Source organism: Sorex araneus, chromosome 2 (genome assembly GCF_027595985.1).
Source record: "Sorex araneus isolate mSorAra2 chromosome 2, mSorAra2.pri, whole genome shotgun sequence".
Classification (NCBI taxonomy): domain Eukaryota; kingdom Metazoa; phylum Chordata; class Mammalia; order Eulipotyphla; family Soricidae; genus Sorex; species Sorex araneus.
In genome coordinates, this window is record NC_073303.1 from 317,272,699 (window position 1) to 317,282,358 (window position 9,660).

A 9,660-nucleotide genomic window follows, 5' to 3' on the forward strand; every position below is an offset into this window, starting at 1 on the left:
AAGGGCCATCAGGTCTCCCCCAGACTCATTAGGAACCTTAGCCGCACCCCTCCAGACACCAGCCAAAATTGTTCTAGTCCCTGTGTCCTTCCCCTACACCCCTCGAGACACCAAACCCCTTTGCTCTAGCCCATATCCTGGGCTCCTGCTCATAATCCTGTTGTGCATTGACATCCCTGACTGGGTCCATCACCCCAATATCTGCACTCTGATGTTCTAGACTTGAGGCCACACTGGTGGATGACCTATGGACCCTGCCTCTGGGTGGTACTCGGCACAGCCCCCACTCTGCTGTCCAATCACTGACCTATCTGTCATGAATGGGGCCCAGGGGGCTGGGGGACCAGGGGATCAGAGATTGGGGACCAGGGGTTCAGGATCAGAGATCAGGGGCTTAAGGGGCCAGGGACCAGGGGTCAGGGCACCAGCGTATGGCAGCTGCTGGTGCCAACTCTAAAGGCCCTGTAGGTTTCCTGGTGAGTCAGGGACACATCCTGGGCACTTGACGCACATTGAGTCCTGTCTGGGGGCCCCAGACATGGGGTGTGCACATGACTCAGGCTGGCGTGGCACTGCAGACCACAGTCAGTCAGTGTCTCCCCAGACCCAGAAAGCAGGGGCCAGCAGGACCACCCCTCTCATCCACTCCTGGGATGCCAGACCCTAACATACACACACTTGCAGTTAGCCTTGGGGGACTCCTGTTGCTGGGTCCCAGCCGGGGAGGGGACCTAGGGAGGGAGTCTGGGGCTGGCAGGCCCTTCCTTCCCAGGGTGCATCTCCTCGGCCCTCCAGTCAGCCTGCTTGGACCTTCACCAGACCCTGAGCTGAAATTCCCGCTTAGAGGCTCCTGGTGGACACTGGGGCCCTAGAGGCTTCTGGAACACAGCAGGAGGTGTCCCATGCCCATCTCTGCAGTGGCAGCATCCTGGTACGGCCCAGGCTGGGAGGCATTGCCCAGAGTCCCCTTCCCAGAAGGCCTCCAGCGAGCTGAGAGTTCTCTGAGTGGGAGGGAGGAGCCAGGACCCAGGGCAGCAACTCTTGCTCCCTGGGGGAACCCGAGTGTCCCCTGTCCTGCTGAGGGTGTCACCAGCACAGTCTACTGGCTCAGAGAAAAGATATTTGGCATGACTGACCCCCATCCCCAACCTTCACCCTACTTGACCAGACAGGCTGGCCACGCCCCTCCCCCACCCCCTGCAATCTCTGCAGCAGCTACAGCCTCCTGGGTCAGCTCTGGGAACCAAGCCCAATTACTAGCACCTTTGCAGGCCCCAGGAGGGCAGACAGCAGTGCCAGGGAGGGATCTGAGGTCAGGCAGGGACTAGACAGGCTGGCCTCTACCCCAGCCCCACCAGAGCTGCAGATTCACCCCACCTCACCCCACTCTCCACAGAAACCAGGTGGGTTTGGAGAGGGATGGGCCTGTGGGGGCTGTGAGGGCCTGCAGGGGCCTGTGGGAGCCTGTGGGGAGCTGCGGGGGGCTGAAGGGGCCTGTGTGGGCTGTGGGGGCCAGTGGGGGACCTGTGGGAGGGAAGAATGTCTGACTCCCACAGTCAGGCCAGAGACTGGACTTCAGCCTCTGACCCTGACCTGCTTGGCTCTGCTGCACTCAGGCCTCATCCCAGAGCCAGGGACAGGGCCCATCCGCTGACCCCCAGCCCCCACAGTGACACACAGCACCCAGACGGTCTACACCGATCCAGACGGCCCAACAGTGAGCTCTGTCCAACCCCCGAAGGCCCCAGCCCCAGATGTTCTTCAAAGAGGCAGAACCCCTGTCTGGGGGTCCAGAACATGCCCTAGTCGGGGGGTGGGGTGGGAGGGATGCAAGACTCACTGCTCTCAGGGATGCCAGCGAGCCCCCCCAATGCACCCTGAGAGGATTCAGGCACCACATGCACCTGGGAAGCTACAAACTCCCCCTGGCCAGGCCCAGGACAGGACACGTCTCCATGGCCTGCAAGGAGAGTCCACACAGCAAGAGTCAGGGAGCCCGTGGCCCCTAGGGAGAGTCTGCACAGGAAGTCAGGGCCATGCTGATAAGGGCTGAGCAGTCTAGACATGCGGGGCCCCAGCCAGCAAGACAAAGAGAAAAGGCACTTCATTCTTCCCCCTGTCTCTCCGCCCTGGGCTCATGCCCTACCTGCCTCTGGGGTAGGGACAGCCACTGGGCTGTCTGTTGGTCTGCAATGACCCTGAGGCCCTGAGGCAAGGCTGTAGGTGAGCAAAATCTATTTGCTCTGTGGAACGCCTGGTCTGACAGTGCCTGGTCCCCACAACCTGGCTACCTTTCCCTTCCGAGTGCCTCCAAGTGTCCAATAACACAGCAACCCTGGAAATAGCCCGGGGCCATGGCCCCACCTACAGTCCCAACAAAAATTCATGCTGGATGATTTCCAGAAGAAGGTTGTTTTGGGGTAGGAGCGATAACAGTGGGGATGGTGCTTCCCTTGCACACAGCCTACCTGGATTTAATCCCCGGCATTTCATATGGTCCCCTGAGCACTGCCAGGAGTAGTTCCTGAGCACAGAGCCACAAGTAAGCCCTAAGCTTCACCGGTGTGACCCAAAATCAAAACAAAACAAGGTTCTAGCATGTTCCTTGCAGTGTGCCCAGGCCCTGCCTTTAGATGTGCAAACCCCATGCATGAGCCACGGGGTCCCCAGTACTCAGGCTCTTCCATAGATACCCACCTCAGGGGCACCCCAGCACGCAGACAAGACCTATTTCATTGGGCACAGGGCCAAGTGTGAGAAGAGGTGGAAGTATACACACACACACACACACACATGCACATGCACATGCATGGACACACATGGACACATATGCATATGCTTGCACACACATACAGGTAATGAATTCCAGAAGCTTCCCTGTGGTACCCATTACAAGGTATGGCAGCCCCTCCTGGACTGCCCCACCTGCTGTTCCTGAGATTCTCTCCCCCCACCCTGCTCCCATCTGCAGGAGTGAAGGGAGTGTTCCCAGACTCTCCATTTGGAGCCACCTGGACAGAGGTTTTCCTTCTCCATTCTGGTGGAACAATCACAGTAGATAGGCTCACCTCAGCTCTGTTCACCTCGAGATGTGGACACAGAGGCCAGCTGTGCATTCTGTGCACAGACACAGAATGCAGGCAGAGGCACATGCCTGCACACACTTGCTCACGTGAGAACATGCACACATGCAGGCACAGTCATGCACCACTCACAGAAATGCACAGATCCGTGGGTACGTGTGCAAGCACATGCCTGTGCCCTTCCCCCTCCTCCTCCTACGTGCTGCTGTGGGCCTGCCTCTGCCCACTCTCTGCTGCCTCTGGCCTGAGTGCAGAGTCAACCGCTTCGGTGACCTCCAGAGCTGGGGACACATGCATTCCTGACCTCCCTGCAGCTCCCACACACGAGCTCTGTGCCAGCCAGGCAGGTGGCAGGGATCTGCATCTGCCCATGTGCACAGGTTCTCCACCGCCTCATCCTGGCTAGACCATGAATCACCTCAGCATGGACTCTGGCTGAGGCAGTCTCTCGGTCTTGCCCATGCCTGCCTGCGTGGCAGCAGATGGAAGCCAGACGGGCAGCTCAGAACCTTCTCTCTCCCGTGGACACTCAGAGACATGTATGTGCCACCCAGGGGCTCTGTGATCCAGACCAGGGTGCAGCTGCCCAGGGCAGGGGAGGAAACACAGAGCTGACCGGAGAGGTAGAGTAGGTCTTGGTGCTTGTTCCCATGGGACGTGTGGTGCGAGGGCAAGGGGGGGTCCCCAGGCTTCGATTTTGTGGTTCTGGCTAGAGGGAATACCTAGACTAGAAGTGCAAGGTCACAGTAGGGACACATGAGTCCAGGGCACTGGACTGATGAGGAGGCAGAGAAGGCCAAAGGCCTGTGAGCAGCCCTTCCCACAGGCCTCCAGGCATTCCCAGCAGGGAGGCACACGTGGCACCTCCTCCGGCCCTTCAGCTCAAGGCTCTGCTTGGCCAACACCCATGGGGTACCCAAGAGTCTGGCCCCCGGCTCAAGTCTGGGCTGCCATGTCAGACATGGAATCAATCTGGGTGGGGGAGAAGGCAGAAGGCGAGGAAACAGCCAGCCCAGGGAGCACAGCCCCAGGCACCGAGTCGAGGGCCGGCCTCAGCATCTGAAGCAGCCTCTGGGGAGCTCCTTCTTTGCCAGAGGGGCCTCGGGGGACTTCTGGGGTCAATGTGACACTATGGACTGGGCTCCACACAACCCTGAGAGGACAAGGCTCCCAGACAAACATACACACACACACACACACACACACTCACACAGACACACCAGAGACACACAGAGACACATACACATACACTCACTCACACAGACACACAGACACACACAGAGAGATACATACACACACTCATTCACACAGACACACACAGACACTCATTCACACAGACACACACACAGACACATACACACTCACTCACACAGACACACACAGACACATATACACACTCATTCACACAGACACACACAGAGACACATACACACACACACACAATGAATGACTCTGGAAAATGAGTGGCTCTGGAACACAGCCGTGGGCAGCTGGAATTCACCAAAATGCAGGAAGGCTCCCTGGAGCTAGGAGCTGTGCACACTGGGAGAGAGAAGGAAGGGGGTCCTCCACCTCCTGGAAGTTCAGCGTGGGCAGCTTTCCAGGCCACGCAGAGAACCTCGGGAGATAGGCAGGCTGAGGTCCACATCCCCAGAAGGACGATTTTGGTTGTGGAGTCAGAGAGAAGGGCTGGAGGGGAGCAGCATCAGTGACCCCACCACACCCTGCTGGGAACCACCATGGCCCACATACCTCCACATGCCCCCCACATGTGTACAGACATCACACAACCCTCAAATACACTCCACACATGTCCCACAAAACCCCTCATGCCCCCTACCCATATGCCCCATACATGGGGGGGGGGGGAGGGAGGGAGCAAGGAGGTATGAGGAGCTGAGTGCAGAGAGAAGCAGGGAGGCAGGGGGGGGCAGAGGGCAGAGAGGGGCCAGGGTAAAACCGCTAGTGCCTCAACCTTCTTGCAGAAAACTTCAGAAGAAGCCACAGCAGCAGCAGACTGAAAACAGGACAGTCCCTGAGACCTGGAAATGAGGTTCCGGGGTGGACATCTGCTTCATCCTGGCAGGCTGGGGCAGAGTCAGTATGTCACGGGTGAGTGGTTCCCAGGTGCCTCCCACTGATGGGAGCCCAGGTAACATAGCCACTGACCACAGGAAACTGTTTGCATCCTTGTGTTACCAAAACAAAATGTTCCCTCTGAGCAGTCCTGGGGTCTATGCTACAGGCTGATTCATGCAGCAGACAGGGCCCTCTGACAGGATGACCCGAGGAGCTCAGGGGCTCCCCAAGCCCCTTCGGGAGACAGCTCTGGTATTTTCCTGAAGATTTGTAGCTTCATTCTGCTGACACCCTCAGACAGTACAGTATGCTCAGGGCAGACAACACTGAACCAGAGACATGTGCCCAGGACACTTCGGGCCTGTGGGCCACTAAGGGATCCAGTCTGCCTCGTCCCACAAATTCTCCTTCCTGAACCTCAAATGCTTCAGGGATCCCTGCTGCCTCTTTCAGGCCTTCTGGGAAGATGCCCAAGATCACAAAGGAGGGGTTCTGTCTATGTTTCCAGCAACTCGTGCCTCCAGTGCCCCAAAGTGCCCCTTTCCTGTCCCTCCCCACACTCAGTCCAATGACAGGGGCAGTCTGGCCTAGACTAGTCACTAGTCTAGTCACTAACCTTTGTGACTTCAAAGCCGGCAGATCTGCTGGGGCTCCCCCTACCCGTTCCCTTCCTCTTTGACCTCCTGCTCTGTTCTCCCAACTCATGAACTGCCCAGCGGCATGGACAAGCAGCAGTAATTCAGGACACACTCCCGTGTACTCTGGCGGAGCCCCATCCTCCACTTTCCCTCCTCCAGAGGCTTTCTTTGAGGAGCTGAAGGGGCCTTGTGGGGCCTTGTCTCAGGTCGCCCAACTCGGGGAAGGAGGACAGAGCTGTTGAGGACAACATGAAATATTTGCCTCCAGACCTAAAGAAATATTCACTCACTACCCCACAACTCCAACTTCACAAAAGTAAGGGGGGAACAAGTTCAGTTTAAGGCTGTTCCCCGAAACACAGGAAAACTGAGGGCTCAAAGGATGTGTCAAAAATCATTTTACAAATCCCCATGTGCATGGGAGGACTCCTTCAGGGGCAGGTGTCCATCAGGGGCAGGTGTCCATCAGGGGTAGGCGTCCATCAGGGTCAGGCATCCATCAGGGGCAGGGTCCATCAGGGGAAAGCATCCATCAGAGTCAGGCATCCATCAGGAGCAGTAGTCCATCAGAGTCAGGCATCCATCAGAAGCAGGAGTCCATCAGGGTCAGGTGTCCATCAGGAGCAGGTGTCCATCAGGGGTAGGCGTCCATCAGGGTCAGGCATCCATCAGGGGCAGGGTCCATCAGGGGAAAGCATCCATCAGAGTCAGGCATCCATCAGGAGCAGGAGTCCATCAGGGGCAGGAGTCCATCAGGGGCAGGTGTCCATCAGGGGCAGGCGTCCATCAGGAGCAGGCGTCCATCAGGGGCAGGCGTCCATCAGGAACAGGCGTCCATCAGGAGCAGGCGTCCATCAGGAACAGGCGTCCATCAGGAGCAGGCGTCCATCAGGGGCAGGTGTCCATCAGGAACAGGCGTCCATCAGGAGCAGGCGTCCATCAGGGGCAGGTGTCCATCAGGGGCAGGTGTCCAACAGGGTCAGGCATCCATCAGGGGCAGGGTCCATCAGGGGAAGGCGTCCATCAGAGTCAGGCATCCATCAGGAACAGGCGTCCATCAGGAGCAGGCGTCCATCAGGGGCAGGCCTCCATCAGGAGCAGGCCTCCATCAGGAGCAGGCGTCCATCATGGGCAGGTGTCCAACAGGGGCAGGCGTCCATCAGGGGCAGGCGTCCATCAGGGGCAGGTGTCTATCTAACTGGTATCTGTCAGCTGGCCATGCTAAGGTCTATGGCTGTGGGTCAAGCTAGCAGAAAGGGGACATTGTCAGCAAAGACCAGTGGAGAGCTGAGTTGGTTCTTCCAAGACCTGCATCCTGAAGAGTGGAGGGCCTTATCCTTGCTCAATCCATCTGTGCCCATATCTGTTGGACAAGACCCCTTTCTGCTCAGAGCCAGCAACACCCCAGCGTCGGCCCCTCCCCCCGCCCCTGCCCTCACAAGTTCCTGCTCAGGCTGCTGGAGGAGGAAGCTGCTCCAGCCACAGCACTAAGCAATGGGGGTGGGGCCGGGGGGCTGGGGGCATGTTCCTGTGTGCTCACCTGCAACAGCCCAGGGGCACCTGCTGAGTTCCTAGCACCTATAGGGCCTGGCCAGGCACAAGGTGTGGAAGTGCTAGGCTCATGGCCTCCCCTTCCCTCCCCTCAGCCCCTCCCCTCCCAACTTGGGCAGGACCAGGGCTAGTGGCCAGGGAGGCGGGGTGGCACCATAGATAAAAGCCACTCAGCCCTGCTGGCCTGGCCAGCTGCAGACACTCAAAGGAAGAGGTCATGCAGAGACCTCGGCCTGACACTGGCCTGTCACTGCACTGTGCCTCCGCTCGTGTAGTGACCGAGGTGAGTCCCAGAAGGAAGCAGGGCCCCTGGGAGGGGGCTGCTGGCGAGGTGCAGGAGTCAGTCCTCCTGCCGCTGAGGGGCTGCCCGCAGGTGCCGCCCCACAGCCCTGCAATGGAGACTGCACGGGAGCTGATGCCGCTGGCCAAGCAGATGGGGGCCTGGAGGCGCAGCCACAAGCGGCTAAAGTTGTACGTGCTGGGCAGCGTGCTGGCCCTGGTGGACACCATGTGCAGCCCCTTCTCTGCCGCCAGCCGCTTGCATGAGCGGGAAGCTGCCCTGTGCAAGCTGAGGGCCAGCCACCAGACCCCTGACCCGCAGACGGTCGCCAAGAGCCAGCCGGACAGCAGCCGGGGCAGCAGGGCCCTGGCCCACCAACAGTATGCATCCTAAGGCAGCATGCTGGGTCGGGCGAGGCGGCAGCGTGGTTCCAAGGGCACAGACCAGGAGAAGGCTAGGCTTCAGCCTAGGATCCAGCCTCCGTGCCCCCGCCGTCCCCATCATGCAGTGCACTGCAGAGACGTCCAGTCTAGAACGACCCAGAACCACCCTGCAGATACCATCTGGCAGAAAAGCGGGAGAAGTGCTTTTCATATTATTGTTATTACCAGTACCAGCATTTTGCACTGTGAAATAAAAATGTTTTCTACTACCCCTGCCCTTGGGGTTCTGAAAGGCCCAGCTACCCTCAGGATTGGGAGATGTGGTCAGTCTCTCAAGACGACAGGGCCCCTTGGAACACTGATCCCTTGGGGTCCTGTGTGTGTTGGGGTGGTGGCTCTTGTGGAGGGAAGCATTCTGGGGATTTGGCCAGGCTCCTGCAGAAAAGACCCGTGGCTGGAGAGTCAGCTGGAGGGAGTCAGGGAGGAGGAAGAGGGAAAGGTTATGAGGAGGAGGAAGAAGGAAGGGTATGGGGAGGGGGGAGGGGAAGGGAAGGGTTTCTGATGGCACCAACTAGCCTCCCTCCCTGGGGCGCTGGGCTCCTATTGAGAACCAGCTCAGCAGCTCTGCCCTGTCCAGTGGGACCCACTACTCTCATCAGCTGTTAGAGGAGATTCCCAGCATGCCAGGGGATGAAAGTAGACAGGGATCACACCAGGGCCCTGCACATCATGCCCTGCCCGTGACCAGTCCATGTGTGCCCTGTCCTGTCCCTACAAGCTCCTTCTCAGTCCTGGTGGGTTCACATGCTGGTGTGTCCCTGAACCCCTTAACCCCCTGCCCCCCCTTTCATTCCATTCCTGTCCCCTGTCTGGTACCCTCTCAAGACCTGTCCTCCCCCTGCCAATACAAGGGCTGGGGCAGGGATGAGGCGGGGTGGGGAGGGAGGAACCCCTATGTTTAGAACCATGATCCGTTCATCCCCCAGCCCAGCCCCACACTTTACCACAGGCACCTTCTGCCAGCAGCCGAAACTACCTCCCCATTGACACAGGAGCCCCAAACTCGCCAAGGGGGTTGGCTGCCCCCCTTGTCTCACCCGCATCCTCCAGCCCCCGCCCCTCAATCCAGCACACCACCTGGTTTCACAGCCTCCCTCCCATGAGCCCTGCGCCAGAGACCCCAGACTCCCCCGGTGCAGGGCTGGGCAGTGCCCAGCAGGCTCCCGTGTGGGCACCGAAAGTCCCCCCTCTGCTTTAGGTCTGAGTGTGCACAGTGCTGTGCTGTGCAGATGGCCCGTGCTGCCAGCTCGCCCCACTTGCCCCACAGGCAGGCTGCCCAGCCCCATGGTTTAGCTTGGAGACACCCCACAGGCAGGTTCCTCAGCCCCACGGTCTAGCCTGGAGACACTCCATGGTCTGTCTAGCCTGGAGATGCCCCATGTTCCAGCCCTGAGACGCCCCACAGTCCAGCCTAGAGATACCACTGCAGCCTTTTCAATCCAGAGCACCCGCAAGGCATTGTACTGGCCTCATCCATGATGTCTCAGGAGAGACCTTTACTCCAGCTCGTGGGGGTGGAAATGACTCCCCAGTTGTGACTGATATTCCAGAGGTGGAGCCTGCCAGAGGCTCACAGGAACACCACC

General features: G+C 59.0%; 1 protein-coding gene across 1 annotated transcript; it reads left to right on the top strand.

Annotated features, from left to right (window-relative positions):
* The first annotated feature begins 7,745 nt into the window (after positions 1-7,745).
* Positions 7,746-8,165, top strand: G0S2 (G0/G1 switch 2). The gene has a single exon (XM_004616214.2). The coding sequence runs from the start codon at positions 7,746-7,748 to the stop codon at positions 8,022-8,024; it is 279 nt and encodes a 92-aa protein (XP_004616271.2). The 3' UTR covers positions 8,025-8,165.
* The last annotated feature ends 1,495 nt before the right edge of the window (positions 8,166-9,660 follow it).

What these genes read in the sequence shown, in the direction of transcription:
- G0S2 (XM_004616214.2), top strand. Translation starts at nt 7,746, where the DNA reads ATGGAGACTGCACGGGAGCTGATGCCGCTGGCCAAGCAGATGGGGGCC.